The sequence below is a fragment of the Girardinichthys multiradiatus genome, chromosome Y, assembly GCF_021462225.1.
Source record: "Girardinichthys multiradiatus isolate DD_20200921_A chromosome Y, DD_fGirMul_XY1, whole genome shotgun sequence".
In the NCBI taxonomy this organism is placed as follows: domain Eukaryota; kingdom Metazoa; phylum Chordata; class Actinopteri; order Cyprinodontiformes; family Goodeidae; genus Girardinichthys; species Girardinichthys multiradiatus.
The window spans coordinates 18,492,561-18,520,500 of record NC_061818.1 but is presented as its reverse complement, the minus strand read 5'-3'; the positions used below and the strand labels follow the sequence as shown (position 1 = coordinate 18,520,500).

Here is a 27,940-nt window from a genome sequence, read left to right as displayed (position 1 = left end):
GCATGTTTAAGGTCAGTCTGCATACACAATACCAAAATTTAGATTGAGTTAATTAAGAAGCAATTCTTCATGAAGTTAACCTAAAACCGATTTCATGTGAACAAAATACTTTTCATTTGCTTAAAAAGGAGAATTAAAACACAATTTAAAGCAATGATCACAGCACATTCCTAGAGGGCTCAAGTATCAGAGGGCAAACCTTTATATTTCATCCTTTCCCCCCTTTTTTACACAATCATTAAACAGAAACATTCTCTGCCTTTGGTTAAATTAATGATTTTACTCTATTATTTTTAGCTTCCCCAACATGCTGCTGCCACCTGCTGGTTGAGATGTGGGTTGGTTTCAAATGACGTTACCTTTACATAGTATGTAGTTATAAAAAAAAAAGTTATATTAATTTTGTTATGTAAAGCGCCTTGGGGTCTCTGGGGACTTGATAAAGCGCTATACACCTGCAGGCCATTTACCATATTAAAAAAATCTGAGCTTCTGGAATCTACCTATAAGTTATTTTTACTATCAAGACTCTTGAACCTGGTTAGTGTGGAACGTTTTTCCCTGATAGTTGTCAGAATACAGCTGGATTGAGGTGGATTTAATAATATTATTTCAAAATAATCAGGTTTTAGAAGAAAATACTGAAACAAGTCGTGCTTTTATTGCATTAAGATTTATATTTAGCATCAGGTGGAGCTGTTTTGGTATTATCTGTATTATACAGAAGAAGAACACACCAAAACCATGATATTGCACATATACAATCGAAGGGCTTTCTATCAGTTTCATACCAACTCAGTCAATATTATGCTTAAACAGAAAGAGAGAGACGGTGTTAGCCTGAAAGGTTACGATAGATAACGGATATCCGGCGTGACGAGGAACCCTTTGTCCATTGAACACCGAGTCTTCATCTTTTAGGATCTCATGAGTGAAGTTATATCTGGCCTGGTCCCTGTGAAAACAGGCCAGAAATAAATGAGTAACAGTAATTTAAACTTGGATATTGTTGAGGTAATCAAATGTTAACATTCTGATATTCAGGCAATTTCTAATACATTCTTTTATTTCTAATAAGCCCTAGTGGACCTCAGTATGTAGAGGGAGCGACGGGTCAGCAACAGGTCCAGCCATTCATTGGGCGCATTCTCCTTCACCAAACGCATGATGCTGTCAGATAGAAGACTCAAACCAGCAATGGTACTGCCACAAAACTGAAAACAGGTAGAGAAAGAAAGATCAGAGAACAGCTCACAAAAAGACATCATAGCAATGTGGATGGAGATACACCTTGACACTGTCGACGTGGGGCTTGATGTAGCCAGCTTTGTCCAAATCCAGAACGTGCATGGGGCCCAGAAGTGGACCGCCCTGAGGAAATGCTACAGATCGGACACGGCTCAGGATCTCCTCACACACCGGCGCCCACCTCAGACGCTCTGTCTCTCTGTAGCCATGAATCGCCTGAATGTGTACAGGGCAACACAGTCCAAATTAATTTTCAGTAAGTATCAAAAAATGCATGAAAACCGCTGCTTCTGTGTTGTGTAACATTTGGAGTTGATGACATCACAAGAATCGAGCTGATCAACTGGCATTAGTAAATACTGGCAGACAAGCGACTTCTGAATCGACCTTGATTTCAATTTCATTCTAGTATTTACTGGTCTGCTTCAGAAACCCCTTACATGTGCTTTATCGTTGCCAAATGTTCCTGGATTTCATGCATTATTCTGAAACAAAGCTCAAATGTTTTGCAGCTGTACTAACAAGACAAAACACATTTCTAGGAGGAATTTTGTTAAAAAACATGGAAAGGAAGAGGGTAAAACACAACAACTAAGGGTTCTGATAGTTACCTTTGCAGTTTCCCTATAGAGCCATGTTTGGTAGTTAATCTTGATTAAATATTTTACAAAGATAATTAAAGATCTCTAAATAGTAGCTTTAGAAATACCTAACGGCTATCAACTATTAGGTCTGAAACTAGAGTTAACAAATACACTTAATATTCCTGTATTAATAATATAGTTTGATTTATGTAACTTTCACACAAACTGCATTTTGGTTTTCTTTAGCTGTATGTCATAATCATCAAAACAAATTAAAATATTGAAACTCTATATATGAGTTGCACTGTGAACATGCTTACATCGTCCCAGTGGTCGAACTCGTAGCGTTTCTTCCTCAGTCCTGGCTCCAGCTCTTGCAGCAGAGCAGCCTCCTCTTCCTCTGTGATGAAGCCCGGCCTCACCTCCACCTGAGAGCCCACAGTCTGCACCAGCTCTGGGCTTGACCCCACGATCACCTCATCTTGGAGAGATGAAGGACCCCTGCTGATGCTGCAGGCGCTCGAACAGAACCGGTGGCAGATGTAAACAGCTGGTTTTCGGGTGTGTTTCAGTGCCGTCAGCAACAATTTCATCCTCCCGTACGAACCAGCTTCAACGAACCACGAAGAACAGTAGTGTTTACCTCCAGCAGCGTTTCGTTTCGGCTGTCAAGTGTCAGGCGGTTGTGTGAGGCGCCATGTTCAAACCGCAATGCATTTTGGGACATGTTGTCCTTCAGTAGATAAACTACAAAAATTGTTTAGGTTCCCTGGGGTTTGCATTAAAGAGAAAAATAATTTCCAATTTACCTGCATTTTATGTTTGAAATAAAAAAAGGTGAAGAAATATATTTACCATCGTATTATTTAGCAGACAAATAGCTTTGTTCAGTAATCCCGAGAAGTTTTGTATGTTCTCATATTTTACCTTCTTGTTTAATGATTCTAGGTAAGCAGGCTCTGCTTAACCTTAAAAATAATATGCTTTTGAGTTCAAGTCTCTTTTTTGCTCGAGCCATTGAGAAATGGTTTCCAAATATGTTCGGTCAACAGCGTTACAATTACGTCTTCCTCCACTCACGCTGCAGTTCCTCACAGTGAACACTGGAGGGCAGTGAACACCGATAACTGTAACTTGTGGTTCTGGTTGTGATGCTCAGAAGTGTTTGTGGTAAAATAGGAGTGGTGGTTTTAATTGCTTTTGAATGATTGTGTATAAAATATTCGCGAATTTCTGATATACAATTTATTACGAAATTGCAGCCATTTAAAAATGTCAGGTGAGATTAAAAAAAAAACGGAGACCACCAGTTGAAAACTTGCCCCATCATTACTGGGTTCCACCCTGTACAATTGAACTAAAAACCCAAAAACTATACTTTACAAATTCTATAAAAGGCTTAAATAATCTGGTTATTTAAATGTGCAACAGTTTCAGTATTCAGCCTTCGAGAGTTCACCTCTGCCATGAATTATAGTGAACCTGAAATAAAGTTCACCTGTCTTTGTATAGTTTTTCAGAAATTTACTTATAGGTATCCTTCAGCTATAGCAACAGTTTACAAAAAGTTTGCAAAGGATCAAATGAATTTTATTGTACAAAGGTATCAGGAGACAGGCGGCAAACAAAAATCACAGCTTTATGTATTTATAACATTGCATGGTAAAAATTAATTTACAAATAATGGTTGGAAATAAAACAAATACATCAACAAAAATGTTCAAGGAAAGTAAGTAGAATACGGAAGAATAAACACTAGAATTTAAAATATCTAAACTTACAATATATATAATAATGACTGATTTATGTGGTCACAAAATGAAATGTGAAAATGTAATGTACACATTGATATATGAGTGGAATGAGAAGAAAAGCATGAAAAAAGAAAGACAGTTTCAAGGAGACGTGGTAATATATAAAAGTTTTTTTGTTATAATTACCACAAATGACAGAATATTACCACCATCTATTTGTTTCAGCTTTTGGTTTGAAGACAGTGAGACATCCCATAAATCAGGGGTGTCCAAAGTCGGTCCTCAAGGGCCAGTGTCCTGCATGTTTTAGATGTTTCCCTGCTTTAACACACTTGATTCATGTGATTGCAGTTCAACAAAAGCCTGTTAATCAGCCACGGACGGAAATCAGATGTGCTGGGGCAGAAAACCATCTAAAACATGCAGGGCATCTACCCTCGAGGACTGACTTTGAAAACCCCTGCCATAAATACAACCAGTTACTTACAGGATGCCTGGAAGATAAGAAACAAAAGACCAGTTGTCATACCGTACATTTTAAAACACAACAACACACATAACTTGATGTGTCTTTTGCTCTTTGATTCATGAGTCTTATCTTAAAATATCCAGATGCTCCACTGTGTTTATGACGATCATTAATTACCCCACTGGTGGTCTTGGTCAGTGAGCATCTACAATACCACCAGTTCCCAAACTCTTCTGTTCCAACACTCATTTTGATTTGAGGCACCTGTCATTGTTAAATGTTTCAGCCCTCAGTATTACTTTTATCCAGCCATGATGACTGTTTGGGTACATGTACCAAATATATATTATTCAGTGTATTTTTTTTTTGTATATCTCACCATCTACTCAGAGGTGCCTAACTCCAGTCCTCAAAAGCTGTGTGTGGTTAATAGAGCAATGTCAAAAAAAAGTACTCCTAACCCATGCTGTAGCCAATTTGACTGTCTGTTGTTGTTGATGTTTGGTGTGGACCAAGCTTGCAGAGGTTTGCATGGCAGTCTGCAACTGGTCTGTGGAGGAGCGGGTTCAGTAGGGGCGGAGTGCTCTACATGCACACAGCCATTGAATTATTTAGCCTTATGAATCATTGAGTCATGAGTCTTTTTAGGCCCTCGCCTCAGAACTGCAGCCTCTCAGTCTCAGACTACACTATGAACATCTGACAGAGAATTATGCAGACATGTTTCGTCTCCAGATTCAATGGAGGGGTTGAAAACATAATTTTAAGTGGCATGGAAATTTATGTTCTCAAATAAATTTGTTGAAGGTTTATGCTCCCTTTGAAAGAAAGTTATTAAAGGTTAATTACCTTTCACATCAGGCTGAGCAGAGATAGCCCATTACTTTTAAACATTTGGTTGCAGTCTGCTACTTCTCAGTTTCAAGATTTCAAAGAGAAGTTAAAACATCACCTGAGATTATTCCTGCATCATTTTGGAAATATGCCATCAGTAGATACATCGTATTATTGAAAGGAGTGGTTGCAGTAATACAGTAATTTATAATGCCATTATAAAGGGATGAGGGCACTACCTGGGAGGGTAGAGAAGAGAAGTGAAACCCATTTATTCCAGAGCCATAAAGAGCAATAGATACTGCAACAATAAACATCTTATCCATCATACTTTTTTGCCATATGCAAGTATGAATTGACCAGGTATTAGTAAAAATGTTTGTCTTTTTTCTATTGATCTAGAGGGATTATGGTGATAGTCTACATTAACTGACACTGCAGATTTAGCCCTTTATGGCACAACGTTTTTTCTCATCTATAAACATCCTAAATGGAACACGCCCAATTTGCCATCAGCTGTATCTTATTCTCTGTCTCGACAGAGGTCTACTGCTCATCAAAGGTTACAGCCCTGAAGTGTAAACACGCACACTTTAGTGAAAAAAACACATTAATATTGTCACTGTCAGGCAAACACCTCATATTTCCATTTTTAGTCATTTTAGGGGGTTTATTTTTAAAGATCAACCCTATTGATCACCCTGATATGTGTGGTTTCATTGACACATTTAAAATTAATTAGTATTCAAAAAAACTTGTTAAATTGTCCACACAGTATAAATCTACATTTAGAAGCACTTCGATTCATTTTATTAAAAGTTACAATATTGGATTTATGTGTGACAGCTGTGAAATGTAGGTATATACATCTATAAAGTCATATTTAAAAAGTAAAAAAATGAACAGTATTGACATACTTCTTTAAAGGATACAGAGATACCTCTTGCCTTTGACTTCCATCAACAGGATTGAATATTAAACCTCATTGTTATACAAATCACAAAAGTATTCTAACACAGTGGTGCTAAGAGTGTTATGATTTGGGGTTGTTTGGTTTTTGGTTTCTGGGTTTTTCTTATATTTCCCTCACAGTTTTTGAATCATGTTTCTGTTTATTATTTTTCTGGTCATGTTTTAGTCTTGTTCATGTTTTGTCAAGTTTGGTTTTTGGTTCTGGTCATGCTTTAGTTTTTGTTTGTATTCAAGAGTCTCTGTTCTTGCTCCAGCCACGCTCTGTTCTGTCTGTTAATTATCTTTATCCGGTTCATCTGCTCCAAACTATTCTGTCTCCTAGCTCCACCTGGTTTACTCTCCATATATCGCGGAAACATTATTCAGATAATGCTCCTGTCCTGTAGTCATGCCACGCCTGTCTCGCCAGCCTGGCCAAGTCTGTTTTTGTGCCTGTTCTGCCTGCCTGTTCGTTGTTTTGTTCCTGCCTCTTTTTAGAGTGAGTTTTTGTTTTTTTATTACATAGGTTTTTTTTTCACTTACCATCACGCTGCCTGCTCGTCTGCATTCTGGGGTTCTATCTCGCAAACCATAACAAAGGGTTTTAAAAAGTCCCACGACGTCTATCATAAAGAAGAAAATTTTGAAACCATGTTGGTAGCTTGCACACATCCTTTCTTTGTTCATTCTGGGTTTTGATCATGTGGTTTTGTGAGGTATTTAAAGGTCTCTTTCTTTCTCTGGTCAGTTTTTATCCTTGCATTTTGATAACCATTAATTTCCAGTTTATCATTTCATTGCAGGGACAGTTACACTCAAAATTGTCCATATATCTTGCAGATTTAAAACTAAAGTTATTTTAATTAAACCAAGACGTTTCTAGGAAATGACACAGACATCTAATGAAAAACAAAATGTACAAAGATATAAAAAACTCTTAACTCTCTGCAACCAGTTTTGGTATGTTGTGTCTGAGTTTGTCCATTGATCATCTCCTTGTATTCTTTCCTTATTGGATTGAAGGTAAAAATCAGACATGGCTAGACTTGAGTTGGACATTTATATTTTACTGTAAACTGCCCTAGGAGGACTTTGTGTGAGTTTTCTACATAAATAAACTAAACTTAATGTTATGTAATTGCTGATGTTTCATACAGTACCTTATTTCTGCACAGTTGTACTGCTTTCTTCATTTTGTTTCACTGTGATTCCTGTATTTAAACCATTTTGTGCATTTTGGATGTGAATCTGTTCTCCCTGTTCCCTCTTCACTTCATTGGCTGCTAATCTTGAACCTGGCTCTGCTGTAAATTTATTCCTGTGAATTACTCTACCATATTGCCATGCCGGAGAAGGATGAGATACAGGATCGAAGTAACAATTTGGTGCAACTTATTGACTGCGATAGTGTGGCACATTTTTGCTGAGCCTCATCCTTCTTCACCAACCATCATTGTGAAGTAAACAACAACATGATTAAATGACTGATGTTAACGGCCATGGATTTTGCTAATGACCTTAGTTTACACCAGAGAGTTAGCTCATGATTTTTCACAAGCTGCTAGCTATGCTCAAGATTAACATTAACATTAAGCCCGACCAACCACCGGCGGGTTGAGCTGTATATAGACAATAATTGGTATACCTTCAAACAACCATTCACACTGCAAGATCAGATAAAACATTATTTTCATAAAGTAATATTTTAAAGATTGATTTGCTGAATAAAACCAACCTTCTGGATGACTAATTCTAAATGGTGTTTAATTAGCTGCCTTTATTTAGTACAATAATATTTAAGGAAATATTATTTTGAATAAGAACCAAACCGTTCTAGATAAATGAGTCATAATGGTGTTTAATTAGCTATCACATTTAGTAAAATAATATTTAGGGATATATTGTTTTCCTAGATTGGAAACTAACAACCTTCCTGGATAAATGATTCTTAATGGACTCATAAAATGGCAGCGAGTCACGTGTTTAGCCTTAGCCGTTTGCGGTTTCAGCTAACAAAAAGGGAAGCCTATAGCCTGACACCACTCCTTTAAGATGATGCTGCTTTAAAATACCATCAATAAAAGGATCAAAATGCCTAAGCGTTGACGGCGCATTATGGCCGATCTGTGTTTAGAAACCACCCTTAAATAAAGTGTCTTAACTTTAAAAACATAACACAGAACAACTCATTAGCTAAGCAGCTAGTCTGCTAGCATTAGCTGAGTTTTCTCAACACCAAAAAAAACCAAATTTCATGAACGAACATTATTTATATTATTTCATTATAAACTAATCTTCTCGGCCCAAACACTACTTTGTATGCGGACTGTGCTGGAGAAAAGGTTTCTGGGCGAATCCACTTCAAGTAGGGCTGCTTCTGGTGGCCTCAGAAGAAAAGTCAGGCCACACTTGTCTTATTATACCCTTTTTATAAATGAATGCTGGGTACTTGAACAGCAAAATCATTAATTAACTTTGCTGTATATGATTGTAGTCACTTTTGGAGCCAAGTTGAAGAGTTATGTCTGCTCGCCACCAAGGAGACGTGCGCATTGTGTCCCTCCGTCCAGTGCTCCTGGTGGAAATCCCTTTGGTAAAGGCCACCATGTTGGAACACAGTGTTTTTGTTCAAACAGTGATGTCATGGGGAGTTAGCTATTACTCCTCCTCTTCCTGGGCTGGGTTAGGTGCAAGTTTAAGTACAGTAAAGAGTCCATGTTCATCCATGTTTCACTTCAAGGCTGGGATCTCAACATTACCAGGCCACACCTGCATTTATACACCATATTAGTCCATAAATATTTGACTGCAGTTGGATGAATGATTGTAGCGTAAATGCTTTTGAGTGGTTTGTATGGCTTAAAAGCACAATAAAGATTCAGCCTATTTACATCATACGTCTTAGAGGACAAAACACCAGAGGCAGAACCTATGGAGGTTATCAGGAACATATTAGGAAAAACAGACAACTAAATGAAGAAGCTGGGAGAAATATTAGCAGAGGAGTTTAATTACTAGTATGGAAAACAGGTGAGTCTAATTAGCAAACAGGTTTCTGCTGTGAAGGAATTTAGAGGGTAAGAACAGAGAAAGGAGACAGGGAAAATAAGACAAATCTGGGAAAGGTAAACTAACAAAACATGGCCAAATTATATTATTAGATAACTCAAAAATAATTACTGTAAATCAAGAGAAATACAGAAAACAGAAAGAAATTACATGGAACTTAACTAAACAATAGAATCTACAACAATACAAAACAAACCCAAAATGACATGGAACTTAAGCCCTTCGTAACATGACAAATATTTGGCTTTTTGTACTCAGCGGTTTTAAAACGTTTAGGGTGATCCCTTTATATAACTGAACTGAAATAAAAAAAAAACATGCATGTGAAATGGTGGACATTGTGTGCATCGACTTATCTATTCATAAAATTGGTTACAGCCATTCATGGTTTGTGGCGCTGTTCTTGGTGCTGAAATTTTTATCTATCTATCTATCTATCTATCTATCTATCTATCTATCTATCTATCTATCTATCTATCTATCTATCTATCTATCTATCTATCTATCTATCTATCTATCTATCTATCTATCTATCTATCTATCTATCTATCTATCTATCTATCTATCTATCTATCTATCTATCTATCTATCTATCTATCTATCTATCTATCTATCTATCTATCACGTCTTTCTGTCCTTGCGGTAGGGTCAGGCTCCCACACAATCAAAAAGCCTATCCTTAGTGGGCACAAAGCAAAACGATCTTTTTCCCGACATATCGGATGGCCGTTTAAGGTCGAGCTGTTATCGATTTGTGCTTGCAAGCTTCCCCAGTTCAGTCTGTCCAATAGGTGAGAGGAGCTGAATCTACGGGTCACTCTTAAATCTGGATATGCAACATCACTGCCCGTTCACTGGCGCGCGTTAGTGTGTGTGTGTGTGTGTGTGTGTGTGTGTGAATGGCAGTGCATTCACACGCCTATATGCGGAGTCAATCAAGTAGATCTCTTAATACAATTTTGCCCTATGAAGAAGAAGAAGAAAATTATGATGATTATGATGTGAGGTTCGGCCTTCCTCTCCACTGACGCTTCACGTAACGTGGCAACAGCCCTTTACAGAAGGTGCACACTGTGACAAATGACATCACTCTTTGCATCTTTCCTGGAGATATCCTAAATAAGCCAAAAAATTGAAGAGCTTTAACAAAAAAATTAGATTTTCTCGTATTGTTATTCCCCTTTTCCTTCTTCTTTGTGTTGCATCTGAAAACATACATGCAGGGTGCTTCGGCTTTAGTGCAGAGCATGTTGCTTGCTGGTCACACCTTGGAACGAGCACTAATGTTTTGGTGATGGGGTGAAAAAAGTAGCCTCGAGTAGAGAAGAGAGGAGAGTGAGGGAAGAAGATCCTCGATTCACTTTCAGGGAGGGAGGGGGGAGAAGCGAGCTCTCTTCGTCCATTAATTTCCGAACGTCTGTTGCTAAGAATAGCCTCTCCCCTCCACCTTCCCTAACAAACACATGCAGACCTGCGCTCTCGCACTGTGACGCGCATCTTTTTTTATCTTCTCCTTTCTATTACACGCTCGCGTGCGCGCGCTGTCATTGCCAGCTCGTATTGCAGCTGTGTCTTTTGCAGGAACTGCATGATGCCAACATCAGCCACACATCCATACACGCACATCTGGATTATAATAAGCGCGTACCCTAGTATGGACATTATGAAATATGTAACACCACTCTTCTTTTTACATTACCTGAATATTTTACGCATTACAGGCGTGGCTCAAGTGAAATGGGCGCGTATATACCGCAGCCAGCAGCACCTGAGTAGAAACAGACAATGAACGAAGAACGAAGCGTCCAGCCGTGGCATGCGTGTACAAGTTGCGTGCGTCATGCGCCGTGCCCGCAGAAAACGGAGTTTAGTCAAACTGATATTGCGGGCGGTTTGTTTAATTGACTTGATATTTACAGAGAAAAACATTCGACCCCCTTCCCATTCTGTTTCTTTTCTGTCCATTCACCAATCGATCTGTCTCAATATCCATCCATAGGTTCGTTCGTCAGTTTGTCCATCTCCTTCTCCCCTTGAGGGCTGCTGGGTGAGAAGAGAGGAGGCCCGTTCCAGTGTGTGTGTGTGTGAGAGAGAGAGAGAGGGCGCTCTTCCAGGACATTTGGGCTCATCGGTGCGGACCCAAGGCTGTTCGGGGTGGGGATGGTGAGGGACTTTTTTTTCTCGGCACCTCCTCGAACGGCCGAACCTAGATCATGAGAGGTTGTGAGGCGGCGAAGAACAGCCTTGTCTTTGACGACGCCGTCCCTTTCCCTCCGCTTCTAGATTGGATGTTCGCTGCAGGTGAGGGATTGAAGAAGACAATGTGGTTGCAACGAAGACGATAAGAGGATGCTTCTGAATTCGTTTGATGAAAAAGAACAACAGTACTTTTTCGTGCAACAATGACAGCGGCGCTCCTAAGGAAAACGGTATTTTTCCAACATTTTATCTCAAATTTGGATAATGCGATCTGAATTCAGACTTGAGATTGACAAATGTCACATTTTTTTCTGGTGTCAAGGCTTGTCAGAACGCACTTGTAAAGCAGCTGTAGGGTGATCGGAGCCACATTATTGCCGCCCGCTGTATCAAACATTGCGGATGTTCCAAAAATAAATAAATAAATAATCCTGGTTCTCAATCCTTTTTCCAATGCCTTTTTTTAATATTAGGAACCCATTGCGATAACGGCAATATCTATTTTTAAAATCACTTTATATATTGGAGCCCACATCTCACGGATTTTTACCCCAAATTCTAATGTAAGAGTGAAGAAATGAAGCGTCCAGTAAGGTGCGGGGACATCTGGTGCGCTCTGATCCAAGCATGAACCATAAAGAAGAACATGAAACATTCATGTTTAACTCGATAGTCTCCCCATGAGCTCATGTTTGGAGGCGAATCCTACTTTTTATGGACATAAAATAGACTGAGACAACCCACAGCACTACTCTACAGTGCAACCAGTCAGCCAACCGACAACACATTTAATTTCCTCACACCCACAGTTGGCCTTTGGCAGAGGCACACAGAAGAAGGAGACACCGAAGGCTTACATGGGCGTCCTCGTCTGCTGAAGCCGGTAGATGCAGGTGTTGATCGGCAAGCTTGCAAGGCAACCCCCGTTGTGCATATAAGACGTTCGGATGCAGATGATATGTAATGTTGTGTGGCCACACAGCTGAGCACTGGTCTCCTTATCCGCTGTTTCGTGAAGACGGGCGTCCAAGATCGGTGTCCACTGAATGGCGCGGTTCGGAGATGAGATGCCGGCCAGGTACGGTGGGGGGCCCGGTGGAGGAGGAGGACCCGGGGGCCGCGGCGGCAGCAGGCAAGGTGGACCCCATGGACATGGCCACGGCCATGGGCACGGCCACGGCCACGGACCACCTGGAGGACCTGGGGGCCAGAGAATGTACAAGCAGTCTATGGCGCAGAGAGCCCGCACAATGGCCCTCTATAACCCCATCCCTGTGCGCCAGAACTGCTTCACTGTCAATCGGTCCCTGTTCATTTTCAGCGAAGATAACTTCGTGAGAAAATACGCCAAAAAGATCACCGAATGGCCATATCCTTTTGCTGGGGTTGTGTAGTGAGTAAACGTACATGTTGCAGGCCCTGCCAGTAGGTAGGTCTAATGTGTAGACGGCCGTGATTGAATATATATATATATATATATATATATATATATATATATATATATATATATATATATATATATTTGCTGCAGGCTTTGTATTACATTGTATTACATAACAAAGGTGTAACAACCGAATCCATCTATGTAAGGTGGCCGAGAAAAGGCTGGCTATGCAATTTTCAGGTAATTAAGAGGAGGGTGGGGGGCTGTTGATCCCCACTCTTTTCCTTTTGGTTTCACGCAGGATTTGCTTGATATACCTGTTTGTGTGAGGTGTGTGAAGTGTGAGCGTAATAGGGGTGGGAAGTTTGGGGAGGGAGGTGTCCAGGGGGCGCAGCTGGTTGCTGATGTCAGCATGTGCAGTAGGCCCAACGCCTAGTACAGAGATGTTGCAAAAGGAAGTGGAATGAGGGGAGGTGAGAAGTAGAAGGAGTGGGAAAGACGAAAATAGGCACTATATTGGTGTAAATGTGTGTTTGGGTGAGTGTGTCCTTGCTGAACACACACTCCTATCAGCGTGGTGCAGGTGTCTTTATAGATATGATGCGCACGAGACACGTCTGTATGGTATATTAACTTGAGTATTAAATCGTGATTGGAGTTTTTCCCCCCATATTTTGAGACTTTCTGCTCTTAATCGGGCAAGATGCAGGCGTTTCTGAATTAATTTCATCATTTAAAAACTGCCTGTATGACTCTGTAGCAAGCAGCAGCAAATTCTTTCCATCAACCTCCTGCATTTCAGTTTTCCTACACAATTCATGCAAAAAGCAGCAGGTGAAATTAAGGTTTTCTTGTCCATTTTATCGGTCGGAACTTTAAAAAAAAAATTATACATTGGCAGGAAGGGGAATTGGAGTAATGATTGTGCTGATGCTCAACCCATGACATAACTGCACACACTAATTGGTCTCTTCTGGTGAAATGCAGAACCAACAGAGCCTCCGAATCATTATTAAATAGCAGATGTGTTGGTGGAAGAAGATGTTGTACCCAAAATACTGTGAGGAGGTCAAAAAACTCCAACATAAAATGGTTATTAAACAGCACACTTGGACAGCTTAATAGCAGTCTCCAGGACTTCATATGGCATATGATACTCTAGCTTCAAACTCTGTAATTTAACAAATTATTTTGAATTCTTTTAGTTTTTAATGCTTATAGTCAGTGTATGTTAGCTAGGTGTAGACAGACCTACTGGACAGAAGAAGAGATGAGTTAGATTTTATTTTAAAGAATACCCTCTGTTGCATTTCATGTGTTTGCTGGACATACTGGTAATGGAGTGGCAGCTACAAACTACTGCATGTCTTTGTTGTCACTTTAAATATCTTTATAATACCATTTCCTCTTTGGGGTTAATTTGGAAAAATATTGCTCTTTTTCTTTTTCCTTGTAGTCCTTTCAGTGGCTATTGCATGGATGTATACATTCTGAGTGCAATGTACAATGCACAATATTAGCTTCACAAAAGACACAAAGAGAAGAGATCTGTAGAACTACCTGTTTCCCCTTTAGCAAGTAGGTTGTTGAAATTCAATTCAGTGTTTTGAAAAGTAATTCAATCCAGATTTGATCAGTCTCAAGTGTTTTTGTGCTTGTTTTAATTTAAAGTTGTTTTGATGCCAAAAAGCATTAAACATGCTCTCTTTTGATGTAGTTAAGTTTTCCTAAATCTCAAACTGAGTTTTGCAGGATCGCTGTATAGTTTTGAAATTATTCAGTTCAGGTTTAACAAGTATAGGTATTTTAGATTTGTATAAAGAGCCGATGATTTTGCACAGGCTTTATTAGATAGCTGTATATGGCCATATTTCCTTACAATACAGTATGAATAAGAGAGGGGGATGTCCGCTCCCTATAGGTTGGAAATGACAAGAAATAATAGAAAACCGGTTCCGGCATGCCTAAAAGATGAATATCTTTTTTCCATGTGTTTGCAACACCCCCCATTGCAATGGACAATGAGCCATTCCACCCTAAAACTTCCTTTGATTAATATACTGTGCTTTTTGTTGTTTTTGTCTTATTTTTGTCTCTTTAACATCAGTTACTGGACTTTCTTAAAATAAATGTTCATCATCCAATTTTCAAGGTTTTGTCACAAGGTGGTTCTGTGGCTCTCACATTTAGGTTTTTTTTTAATAATCTGTATAGCAAAATATGGCCATAGCACATCAATAGTTGACCTAATCATGAAAAATATAACTTTCTATGTATTACTGATAGTATTTAGTAATTTTTTGATAAACAGTTAAGATACATACAGCTATAAAGTTCTATCCCTATCACCAGTGACTTTTGTCAGTCTACTGAACTTCTTAACTGAATGAGAGCCACCATTAGAAAAGGTAAAAGGAACATATGGGGGTGTAAAGCAGCAATATTTGAAAAAAAAAAAAAAAATAGATTTTATGGGCGTGATGCTGATGGCGGAGTGGATTAAGTGTGTGACTCATGTACTGAGGCCATAGTCCTTGGGTGTTGCGGGTTCGAGTCCCTTCCCATCGACTTTTACTGCATACCCTTCCCCCTCTCTCTCCACACTATTTCCTGTCTACTTAACATTGAAACAATTTGAAAAATAAAGGCCGCTAGTGCCTAAAAAGAAACATTTAAATAGATTTTACTATTGTCATTTTAAACGTATATTATTTACAGTAGAGTCCACATTACTCATTGTATGTCAAGTCCGCCAACTATTAAATCAGATAAGACACGATTTAACTGTGCCTTGGAGGTATTTCTAAATTGCCAAATCTGCAAGTGCTTGAGTCATTTGAAGAAGTTGCTAAGCGTTGGAGTTCTTGGAGGACAGTATTGTTCAGGTAATGCTGGATAAAAGTGCGAAATTTTTAAGCAAGCAATTTGTTTCCCTTTTTATTAAAACCATGCAAACTAAACCAAGCGACAATGAACTGAACAGTACAGTAAGATGATCATGATTCTTGTTTTAGAGCTGTAAGTTGGCTATATTGCAAAGAAAATTTAAGCCAGCATTACCATTTTGCTCTCTAGATTCAGCATGTGTTTTGCAGATTTTAGGGCTTTCTCATCAAAATGTCACTTTCTTATTGCATGACATTTAAAAAAATGAATAAATTTTGCAAAAACAAAAGTAACTGGTAAATTTGAGCCTAAACAGGTTAAGATTTGGACAATGTAAGAAATTAAATCTCTGCTTTTTCATGTGGCAAAAGACATTCTCTGTCAATTTATTTATTTATTCTTATATGTTTGTTTGTTTATAATCAATCTTCTGACATCCTTCTGTCACTGGCAAGCACCAAGGCAGAATCCAGCTGTATTTTTGTGCAATTCTGGTGTAACATGGTATTTTGTCTATTAAGTATTGTAAAAATCATCTGAAAGTAGCCATTTGTGTACTGTGTAGGGAATTCTACAACAGTTTGCTTTGAAATGGCTTAACTTAAAGCTATGCATTTCATAATTTCTTTGTTTCTAACTTTTCTAAATATGCACAATAATTATACATGTAGCAAATAATTCTAGCTTGCTTTGCATTGCATCACACCACTGTTCTTTCATGTACAGTTTCTGACTTGTCACTAAACATGATCAGCGTCAAATAGATTGTTGGGTGTTTTGTTGATGCTGACTTGTTAAGCGCTGAAAAAAAAGATATCAACTGAAACAACTAGCTGACATGAATCTACTTTACAATTATAAGCTCAAAAATGATACCATGCTACAAGAAACAGAAGTTAAAGCCAAGTGGTCCGATGTGTGAGCTGAAATATTGTATGTGTTGCTCACTGGTGCTGGGAAATAACTGTAAATGCATGGTTATTTTTTTCCAGACTGTAAATATCTGTTGAGTTTCCAAAAAGTTCAAAATTGGGATTTAGTTGCACCTAGTATCATATAAACATGCAGTTACACTACATGCACACCATATGGTGTCTGCGTCATCCGCATGCTCTTAAGTGCTTTTTCCTCCTGATGCTGTAAATGGAGAGGAAGTCAATATACGTTCTATCTATAGCAACAATGAACTCCATTTGAAATACAGTACTGTGCAAAATGTCTTGAACCCACCTCATATCTTTATATTATTCAAGAAGTTTAATTTCATATTATCCTTTCAAATGGTCTTGAGCAATGTTCTTCAGGTTTTTTTTAAGGTCTTTCAAAGTTTCTCTTTAGACTACCCCTGATACTTGTAATCAGACCAGTCTTTGCGTCTCACCATATTTCAAAACAATTTGTTGTCATTCTTGTTGTTCTTCTGCCACTTATCGCTGACCTATGACTCATTCAGACAGTAAAGGTCACAATGCTCAAGCAGCAAACCATTGTCTCACGTACACAAAACAAACAACTCTGAAACAAGAAAAAACAAAGAACCAAATAAGACTAATGCAAACATACAATTGTACCAATATGCTGATGCCCAAAGAACTGTTAAACAGAAACGGTGCATGGTAATAAAGGGCTTGAATTTATTTCACATTTTAACACATTACAACCACAAGCTTTAATGTTCATTAGAGGTTTTATGTGACAGATAGATGCTATAGATAAAATATGATGCATTTGTATTCCCCCCTTATTTATGCCTAAATAAAATGTAGGCGTAAACAACCAAGTGTATTTAAGGAGTCACCTTATTAGTAGGTAAAAGTAGAGTGAAGAACGTCATGGGTAATAGTAAGCCATCAGAAGTTCTAATTGCAGTTTGCCTTAAGCAATGTAGGAGATATTCACACTCCTTAGTTGTCACTCACTTTTTGCCGAACTCATAACATGCTTCTTTATGCAGTCTGTGTTTGGTTGCCACTCTCCTTGCTGCCTGTTTCTTGTCTGTGTTGCGTAAAGTTTTATTTTTTTGTATCATATGTGCCCTCCTCAGGGCAGCATTTAGGTCACTTGCATAAAAATTATGAAAAGTATGTTACTTATTGGCTTAGTAGCTTTTAAATTTCATTGACAACTCTACTAGGACAACAACATAGAAAACAAACATATTGTTAATGGATGGAAGTTGTAATTATAAATTTGATCTGTTTCTTTAGGATTATGAACATGCTAGGGGACAGGTTTGTTACTAAAGAGCATAGTAAGGTCACTGTAATTCTAACTTTATAAATGGTAAAGGAATTATGCAATAAACTCTACCCACTGTTAGAAGGATGTATTATTTTAAAATATTGACATCGCCCTTCCATCTGCCCCAGACATTGTGTCAGTCACTTTAAATTAATTAAAGTCATTAGGACAGGCAGATTGACAAAAGGGGAAAGAGAGATATGCAAATGAGTCAAGAAAAAGAGAAAGGGATGAGGGTAGTTTTAGGTGGTGATCTACATTCACTGCAGGATCTAAATTATTAATTTGCTGTTCTCTAACTTGCTTTTGTCAGCTTATAATGTAGGATACTTGACTTCTGTTTGTAGAATTTGTCTTGTATTCATCTGTGAGTTATTTCTTGCTGTCTTTTCTTATCTTTTTCCTTTTATATTTAGAAAGCTTGCTCGATTTCCACTAGATAGCTCATGGGGTGTCTCCTGTTTCTCATCAGTCTGATTATGTCCAAGATTTTTTGCTTCTCTTTTTAAAGAGTAAAACAAGCCCTATTGACAGAGGACAAAGTTAATTCTCTGTCTTCCAATCTCAATTCTTTAAAGTTTTCCATCTTTTCCACTTCAGACTGAGCGCTAGTATGAGATTCTCAGTCAGTCAGTCATTTTCTACCGCTTATTCCATAGTGGGTCACGGGGGAGCTGGTGCCTATCTCCAGCAGTCTATGGGCGAAAGGCAGGGTACACCCTGGACAGGTCGCCAGTCCATTGCAGGGCAACACACATACAACCATACACACACTCATTCATACACCTAAGGGCAATTTAGAGTTACCAATTAACCTAACAGGCATGTTTTTGGACTGTGAGAGGAAGCCGGAGTACCCAGTGAGAACCCACACATGCACGGGGAGAACATGCAAACTCCATGCAGAAAGACCCCTGGCTGGGAATTGAACCCAGGACCTTCTTGCTGCAAGGCAATAGTGCTACCAACTGCGCCACCGTGCAGCCCAGATTCTCATTATATGATAATTATAAGTTAAAAAAAACCTTAGTTTCACAATATTATTGCATTTACACTGGACATTCCCATAAAATGGAATAACAAAATCTAATATATTTCATTTAAAAGAGAAAAGCAGCACTTATTTCTACTGCTGCTAAAATAACAAAACATATTATTTATTGGATTTATAATGACATTATCTGCAATGTTTATCTGGTAATTTTATTTGATTTCATACTGGTGAAACCAGTTATTTAAATGTGCTGTAAATAGGACACATAGCAATGTTTTTTTGTTATCTACTATTTTTCATAAATGCTCAAATAATTAAAGAATAATTTTTACAATGTCTTTAAATAATTTGGGAAATTCTGGATGATACAATCATGGCTTTGGAAGCTTCTGATTGTTTAATTCACAACATTTAAGTTAAATGGAGGGACGGCCGACAATTTATTTTAAGAATCAGCTAAACGGCAACTTAGCAAGAAAAAGCCATTACTCCAAAAGGAAAATAAAAATGTACTTACAGAAGACCTTAATTTTTGGAGACATGTCCTCTGGTCTGATGAAACTAATATTGAAGCGTTTGATCATTTTGAAAGATCGTTATGTTTGAAGAAAAAAATAAATAAATAAATTGGAAGCTAAAAAACACCATGCCAACTGTGAAGTACAGAGGTGGCCGTTTCATGTTGTGAGGGTTTTTCGCTGCAGAAGCGGCAGGGTCCATGTTTTTTTTTCTATTCAGAAATATTTCTAAACAAATTTAATCTATTTTTGTAATCTAGGTAAAAGATTAGTATTCTTCATTTAGCCAGCTTAAGCCAAGTGAAGTGTTGCTTTACTGTATCCTCCATGCAGCTGGAGAATCCTTAGGAGAGGACTTTGTAGGAATTGTAGAAAAGATATGAGACCATAATTTTTTTTAAACGTTGCTGACTTTGATGACAGTAAGGTGTCCATTACTAATTGTTTGGAAACTTTTTATTGCCAATCTCGGGAACATTAAAAATCAGTTTTGAAGTTCCAACCTAACATGGCATAGTTTACATAAAATCTTAATGGATTTGGATGATTTGGTCATAAGTGAACAAAGACACAACAGTGCAAATACTATGTTTTAGTTGTTTTTTGCAGGTTAATTGCATAAATTAGGCCTTATAGGCACTATCTTTATGCTACTGTGCATTTGTTTACATTTTTATGTAAACTTGTTTAATTCTACAAAATAAGTCCTAAAACCATCTTAATGCTGCTCTCTTTTGGTTGAACAGTGGTTACTTCAGTTGAATTTTCCTATTGGTTCAGATGATACATCTTAGTACATGTATATGCCACAGCCCCGTGTCCGGGTGTAAAACCGTCTCACTCAGACACAAACCCTCGTAGCGAGTCAGGAGTTGGAATTGCAAGCATTGATCATAGCGCTTTATGTTTTATACCTTTGATCATATGCTTTGCTTGAGATAACATAGATCTATATGTAAATGTAAACTCTCTAAAAGTTTGTTACTGCTTTGAACGTTTGCCTACGTTAGCAATGATGCTGCTAACATCACTTTACCACTCTGAGACAGTGGAGGACCCATTCTGTCCTCCACTGTCTCGGCAACATCGGCCTCGTGCATCGCTGAGTCAGCACCTCAATCTAGCAGCTCGAACTGATAAGGCTCAGGCCCGCTGGGCTCCATAAAGCCTCCCTCAACCTCTGGTGATGAGGGTGTTGAAAAATCCTCCACCCCAAAACAGCAATCAGTAGTGAAACACCAGCATCGAACTGCTCTCTCTCCATTTTTCAACATGTCAAATTTAGCTAGCTGCACCTTTCCCTCATCCTCCTAACTATACCACCGCTTAACTCCCTCCACTCATCCCCACACTTGGCCACGTTCCTCAGTGTCTCTTGGCACTGCCCACTTTGGTGGCATTTTAAAAAATATGTTCGGGGGCAGGGTTACACTTTCACACCGGGTTTAGTTCCACTTTAAAGCTTAACAGTGAGGGAGGGTATTTTATGTTTGTTTAATAAAAACAATCCTGGTTTTAAAAATTTAAGTTGTCAACAGGTTTTAGGGTTTCAAACAATAGCCATGGAGGTGACTTCAAGATCCCACTCTTATTTAAGTCATGTGGATGTGCATTTTCAAAGTTTAGTGCACAGAGAGTGGGACTGAAACAGAAAGGACCAGTTTGAAAGGCAGACATTGAGAAGGACATGCTACTAAGGAAAAAAAAAATAAAGAATACTGTTGACTACCTGCGTATAAATCAAACAAAGTTGTGCTAAAGAACTTGGGGGTTTTACCTGAAAAGAAATTTCTGGCATGTTTTACTTGCATTAAATCCTAATCTTTAATTGCATTTTATCATTTGAAGTAGTCTTGAGCAATGTTCTTCGGGTTTTTTAAAGTCTTTATTTAATTTCTTCAAAAATTGGCATTTGCTCAAAATAATTTCATAGCATACATTCAAACTGTAAAAGCTAACATTAGGAATCTTCTACCCGTTTGTTCCCCTGTCTTCTTCTCTCTTTTGCTGTCATTCTGTTTGATTGATGAAAAGTGAGGTTTTGTCATCTCTCATGTTTCATCACCAGGGCGTTTTTGTATTTCACTCAAATGTGATTTAGCATTCTCTTTCCCCTCGCCAATATGATGCTGCTGTTACAATGTAGAACTGAGTGTATTCGACTTCTATGATGTTAATTTAAAACATTAGCCTAAAGTTTTGGGGAATATTTTGCAGAACATCCTGACAGTTGCAAGTGCAGTTAAGTTTAGCATGTTCACATTGGTTTTCTGAAAACTGCTTGGTGCATGTGTTTGTGTTGGCACACATGCGCCACTTCTTGTTCTCTGTGTGTGTGTGTGTCCTTCGGGCACAATCTGTCTACCTTGCAACTTTGGCTGTCTGGTAATAAATGTGTGAGTTGATCCATATCACATGCCTCTAGGCAGACTCTGCACTGAAGTTTGCATTTGCACACATAAACAGTAAACCCTAATATTTCAAAATGCATATTTTTTGTTCCATAATATTTGTATAAGCCTTCACCTTCAGGGTTTTATTACATCTTAGATTATGGCGGTTTGAACAACGTTATGAATCTCACTCTTTTTAATGTTTTTGCCTTTTGCCTTTTGAAAGTATTCATACTCCTTAAACCTCCCTTTACACATTAAAAAAAACAAGCCAACACAAAGAAGCACACAGAAGCAACAAAGAACTTAAAAGGTGAGGTATGCATTTGTATTTAACAAAGAAATTTCAACCCCCTGAGTTAAGACTTTGTAGAACCAGCTTTCACTCTAATTGCAGATTCAAGTATTTTGGGGTATGTCTCCACCAGGTGTGCACATGTAGAGACTGAAATCCTCTTTGCAAAATAACTCAAGATCAGTCAAATTTGATGGAGAGGGTCTGTGGACATTAATTTTCAAATCTTGCTAAGGATTCTCAGTGGGAGTTTGGCCTGGACTTGAACTGGGCAATTCTAACCCCAAAAGTTTTTATTTTCTTAACCATACAATGGTTGCTCCGGTTGTATGTTTAGGCTCGGTGTCGTTCTGGATTGAATCTCTACCTTAGTCCTAATTCTGCTGCAGATAATTTTTTTTCAGTATTGCTTTGTATTTGGCTCAATCTGTCTTCCCTCCAAATCAGCTTCCCTGTCTCTAATGAAGAAAACATCCTCACCATATTTCAGAGAGGATGGTGTGTTCAGGGTAATGTGTAGTGTTAGTTTTCTCACAACACATAATGCTTAACATGCACAGTTGGTCAATTAGCTTCATGTTGGGATCATGTGAAACAACCAGATTCTTCCACATATTTGCTGTGTCTGTTGGTTGTTGCAAACTGCAGACAGGACTTCTTCTGGCGTTCATTCAACAATGATTTTCTTTATGCCACTTCGGAATTGTGGAAACACAGTTAATACTTGCCTTATCGACAGATTCTCCCACTTAAGCTGTGGATCAGTGCAGCTCCTCCACAGGTACTATAGGCCTGCATCTCTGATTAATGCTCACATTAATTCTCAGTAAAATACATTGAAATTTAAGGTTGCAATGTGACAACAGTTTTGCAGTGCATATAGGAAACAATGCTCCATATATTTTGAACATCAGTAGAGCATCTAATAGACTATTCTACTTAGCCAGTCAGATGAGATATTAGTGCCTTTAATGGCCATAACTTATTTATATAATAGTTGCTGAGATCCTAAAGCACATGGAGAGAGCTGAGAACATTTTGTGGACATAAGTGTAGAAAAACCCGTTTTTTAAACTCACAATTGATTTAGTTTCAGTGATTTTCAATTATTATATTGCTGTGTTCCCTCTATCCTTCAGCTGTACTCAAGGCTACCTATCAGGTAGGTTGGCATTGGAGAATGTACATTTGCATCATGCTTCTTGGAGAAATACAGATGGAGTTGTTACAATCACAACAGTAGCTGTAAACTTCCTGTTTATGGTTTGGCACTTTGATCCAGTGTAGCTGTGATGCATCACCATGCACATGATCCAAACCATCTGGCTGCTCATGTGAACAAATTTGTCCACAACAAATGTACAAACATGACCAGCCATGTCACCGGTCATGGCTGCTCAAGCTGAAAACCCTCACAAATCCAATCATGGTTTGAGCATTTGCTGCATATGAATCTAAAATGTGATGATTGCAGTGTGAGGCTTTTTCCTTTTTAGAATTATTGCAGATGGACGTTAGTGTTAGATATAATAAGTAAAACATTTCAGCAAGGCAAATGTTAAATCCTTGTATGTGCAAAGTTTTGATCAAGTATACCTCCTGGTATCAATCTGGGTGTCAGTTGCTGTCCACTGCGGTCAGCTCTCATGTGTGCAGATGTTTTACACAACATTTAGTTTATTTGATTCAACTGATTTAAACCATTTCTGCACCATGGCATCATTTTGGACATGCATTTGAAATGCTGCACTAACAGAAAATACTGGATGCTGTAAACTTGTAACTTTTAACTGGTAGTAATCACAGTGAAGACTATCTTTGCTCTTCAAGTCACTCATTTGCATCTAAACTAAACACATTCTTGTAAATGTTTCCTTTTTCCCACCCATATCTCCTTCCCTTCATGATTCTTCTCATTCTCGTTTCTCTTAGCTCTGTGCTCTAACTCTGCTGAATTATTCAGTTGCAGTCGAGTTCGGACCAGTGTGTGTGTGTGTGTCCGCGATTGTGTGTGTGTAAGAGGGGCGCAGTGACGCTCAAGAGAGCTATTTTTGGGATTTGGATACGTCGGGAGGGAGAAAATAGAGGGAGAGTGTCTGTGATGGATTGATTTTTGTTTTTTTTTACTTATGCTCATGTTTTTTGTTTGGTCACGTGTTGCAGCTGTTAGTAGACAAACCCCGTTAGAGGCCTGCACTCTACCTGCAGGGTGTGCTGGCATGATCTCAAGCTCAAGTCACATACAAATACATGTTGGCAGTGAAAAGAAAAGGAGGAAGCGCCGTTTAAATAAGCCTATACTGTCAAGTATACAAACATACAGTACAGACCAAAGGTTTGGACACACCTTCTCAATCAAAGAGTTTTCTTTATTTTCATGACTATGAATATTGTAGCTTCACACTGAAGGCATCAGAAATATGAATTAACACATGTGGAATTATATACTGAACAAAAAAGTGTGAAACAACTGAAAATATGTCTTATATTCTTGGTTCTTCAAAGTAGCCACCTTTTGCTTTGATTACTGCTCTTGGCATTCCGTTGATAGCTTCAAGAGGTAGTCACCTGAAATGGTTTTCCAACAGTCTTGAAGGAGTTCCCAGAGATGCTTAGCACTTGTTGGCCCTTTCGCCTTCACTCTGCGGTCCAGCTCACCCCAAACCATCTCGATTGGGTTCAGGTCCGGTGACTGTGGAGCCCAGGTCATCTGGCGCAGCACCCCATCACTCTCCTTCTTGGTCAAATAGCCCTTACACAGCCTGGAGGTGTGTTTGGGGTCATTGTCCTGTTGAAAAATAAATGATGGTCCAACTAAACGCAAACTGGATGGAATAGCATGCTGCTGCAAGATGCTGTGGTAGCCATGCTGGTTCAGTATGCCTTCGATTTTGAATAAATCCCCAACAGTGTCACCAGCAAAGCACCATCACACCATCACACCTCCTCCATGCTTCACGGTGGGAACCAGGCATGTAGAGTCCATCCGTTCACCTCTTCTGCGCCGCACAAAGACACGGTGGTTGGAACCAAAGATCTCAAACTTGGACTCATCAGACCAAAGCACAGCTTTCCACTGGTCTAATGTCCATTCCTTGTGTTCTTTAGCCCAAACAAGTCTCTTCTGCTTGTTGCCTGTCCTCAGCAGTGGTTTCCTAGCAGCTATTTTACCATGAAGGCCTGATTCACACAGTCTCCTCTTAACAGTTGTTCTAGAGATGTGTCTCCTGCTAGAACTCTGTGTGGCATTGACCTGTTCTCTAATATGAGCTGCTGTTAACCTGCGATTTCTGAGGCTGGTGACTCGGATGAACTTATCGTCCGCAGCAGAGGTGACTCTTGGTCTTCCTTTCCTGGGGCGGTCCTTATGTGAGCCAGTTTGATGGTTTTTGCGACTGCACTTGGGGACACTGAAAGTTTTCCCAATTGTTCGGACTGACTGACCTTCATCTCTTAAAGTAATGATGGCCACTCGTTTTTCTTTACTTAGCTGCTTTTTTCTTGCCATAATACAAATACTAACAGTCTATTCAGTAGGACTATCAGCTTTGTACTGTATCCACCTCCTGCACAACACAACTGATGGTCCCGACCCCATTTATAAGGCTTGAAATCCCACTTATTAAACCTGACAGGGCACACCTGTGAAGTGAAAATCATTTCAGGTGACTACCTCTTGAAGCTCATCAACAGAATGCCAAGAGAGTGCAGAGCAGTAATCAAAGCAATAGGTGGCTACTTTGAAGAACCTAGAATATAAGACATATTTTCAGTTGTTTCACACTTTTTTGTTCAGTATATAATTCCACATGTGTTAATTCATAGTTTTGATGCCTTCATTGTGAAGCTACAATATTCATAGTCATGAAAATAAAGAAAACTCTTTGAATGAGAAGGTGTGTCCAAACCTTTGGTCTGTACTGTAGTTCATGTTAACACAGTGCCTACGTTCCCTGAACATACAGGTCCTTCTCAAAATATTAGCATATTGTGATAAAGTTCATTATTTTCTATAATGTAATGATGAAAATTGAATATTCATATATTTTAGATTCATTGCACACTAACTGAAATATTTCAGGTCTTTTATTGTCTTAATACGGATGATTTTGGCATACAGCTCATGAAAACCCAAAATTCCTATCTCACAAAATTAGCATATTTCATCCGACCAATAAAAGAAAAGTGTTTTTAATACAAAAAACGTCAACCTTCAAATAATCATGTACAGTTATGCACTCAATACTTGGTCGGGAATCCTTTTGCAGAAATGACTGCTTCAATGCGGCGTGGCATGGAGGCAATCAGCCTGTGGCACTGCTGAGGTCTTATGGAGGCCCAGGATGCTTCGATAGTGGCCTTTAGCTCATCCAGAGTGTTGGGTCTTGAGTCTCTCAACGTTCTCTTCACAATATCCCACAGATTCTCTATGGGGTTCAGGTCAGGAGAGTTGGCAGGCCAATTGAGCACAGTGATACCATGGTCAGTAAACCATTTACCAGTGGTTTTGGCACTGTGAGCAGGTACCAGGTCGTGCTGAAAAATGAAATCTTCATCTCCATAAAGCTTTTCAGCAGATGGAAGCATGAAGTGCTCCAAAATCTCCTGATAGCTAGCTGCATTGACCCTGCCCTTGATAAAACACAGTGGACCAACACCAGCAGCTGACACGGCACCCCAGATCATCACTGACTGTGGGTACTTGACACTGGACTTCTGGCATTTTGGCATTTCCTTCTCCCCAGTCTTCCTCCAGACTCTGGCACCTTGATTTCCGAATGACATGCAGAATTTGCTTTCATCTAAAAAAAGTACTTTGGACCACTGAGCAACAGTCCAGTGCTGCTTCTCTGTAGCCCAGGTCTGGGGAATGCGGCACCTGTAGCCCATTTCCTGCACACGCCTGTGCATGGTTGCTCTGGATGTTTCTACTCCAGACTCAGTCCACTGCTTCTGCAGGTCCCCCAAGGTCTGGAATCGGCCCTTCTCCACAATCTTCCTCAGGGTCCGGTCACCTCTTCTCGTTGTGCAGCGTTTTCTGCCACACATTTTCCTTCCCACAGACTTCCCACTGAGGTGCCTTGATACAGCACTCTGGGAACAGCCTATTCGTTCAGAAATGTCTTTCTGTGTCTTACCCTCTTGCTTGAGGGTGTCAATAGTGGCTTTCTGGACAGCAGTCAGGTCGGCAGTCTTACCCATGATTGGGGTTTTGAGTGATGAACCAGGCTGGGAGTTTTAAAGGCCTCAGGAATCTTTTGCAGGTGTTTAGAGTTAACTCGTTGATTCAGATGATTAGGTTCATAGCTCGTTTAGAGACCCTTTTAATGATATGCTAATTTTGTGAGATAGGAATTTTGGGTTTTCATGAGCTGTATGCCACAATCATCCGTATTAAGACAATAAAAGACCTGAAATATTTCAGTTAGTGTGCAATGAATCTAAAATATATGAATGTTAAATTTTCATCATGACATTATGGAAAATAATGAACTTTATCACAATATGCTAATTGTTTGAGAAGGACCTGTACAGCTTATGTGAGAAAATGTCATGTGCTGTTCGGGTACACACACTCCCTGCTGCACACACCACTGTCAGCATCTTGTGGAAAGTGACAGCTCGGCTATATGTGGGTGATGAGCGAGAGCTGGTGGCAGGGTGAGGGAGAGACAATAGCCTTTGTGTAAGAAGTAGAGAGAGCCACCATAATGGTTTATGAGCTACCATTTTGAAATCATGACTTTGTCAGTATATGGGGTTTTTAAAGGCCAGAAGTGACTTTAGTCTATGAGTTTTAAAGTTTATTGGACCAAAGTACCTCTTTTTGTGGCCTTGCAGCAGCTTGCAAAAGTCTTTATACTACTTTTTCACATTTTGTCTCTTTACAACTCTGAACTTAAATGCATTTAAGTGTTATTATATGTTAAGTGTGAAGGAAAACCATACGTGATTTTATTTATTTAAATAAAAATTCAAAACTGTGGCATGCTTTTATATTTAACCCCCCTGAGATAACACTTTGTAAAACCATTTATTTACTGCAATCAATGTATTTCACGCCTTTTGGGGTATGTCTCTACCAGGTTGTAGACTGAAGTTAATCTAAACCATTCCACTG

General features: G+C 39.0%; 1 protein-coding gene and 1 pseudogene across 1 annotated transcript in view; one reads left to right on the top strand and one right to left on the bottom strand.

Moving 5' to 3' along the window:
* Positions 1-639: 639 nt before the first annotated feature.
* Positions 640-2,533, bottom strand: LOC124864722 (annotated as a pseudogene).
* An 8,658-nt stretch (positions 2,534-11,191) lies between these two features.
* LOC124864229 (voltage-dependent P/Q-type calcium channel subunit alpha-1A-like) overlaps positions 11,192-27,940 on the top strand; it is a 132,246-nt gene continuing 115,497 nt past the window's right edge. The window contains exon 1 of the mRNA XM_047358913.1: positions 11,192-12,477. Within this exon, the coding sequence (XP_047214869.1) occupies positions 12,155-12,477 (323 nt within the window). The 5' untranslated portion in view covers positions 11,192-12,154. The remainder of the gene's footprint in view (positions 12,478-27,940) is intronic.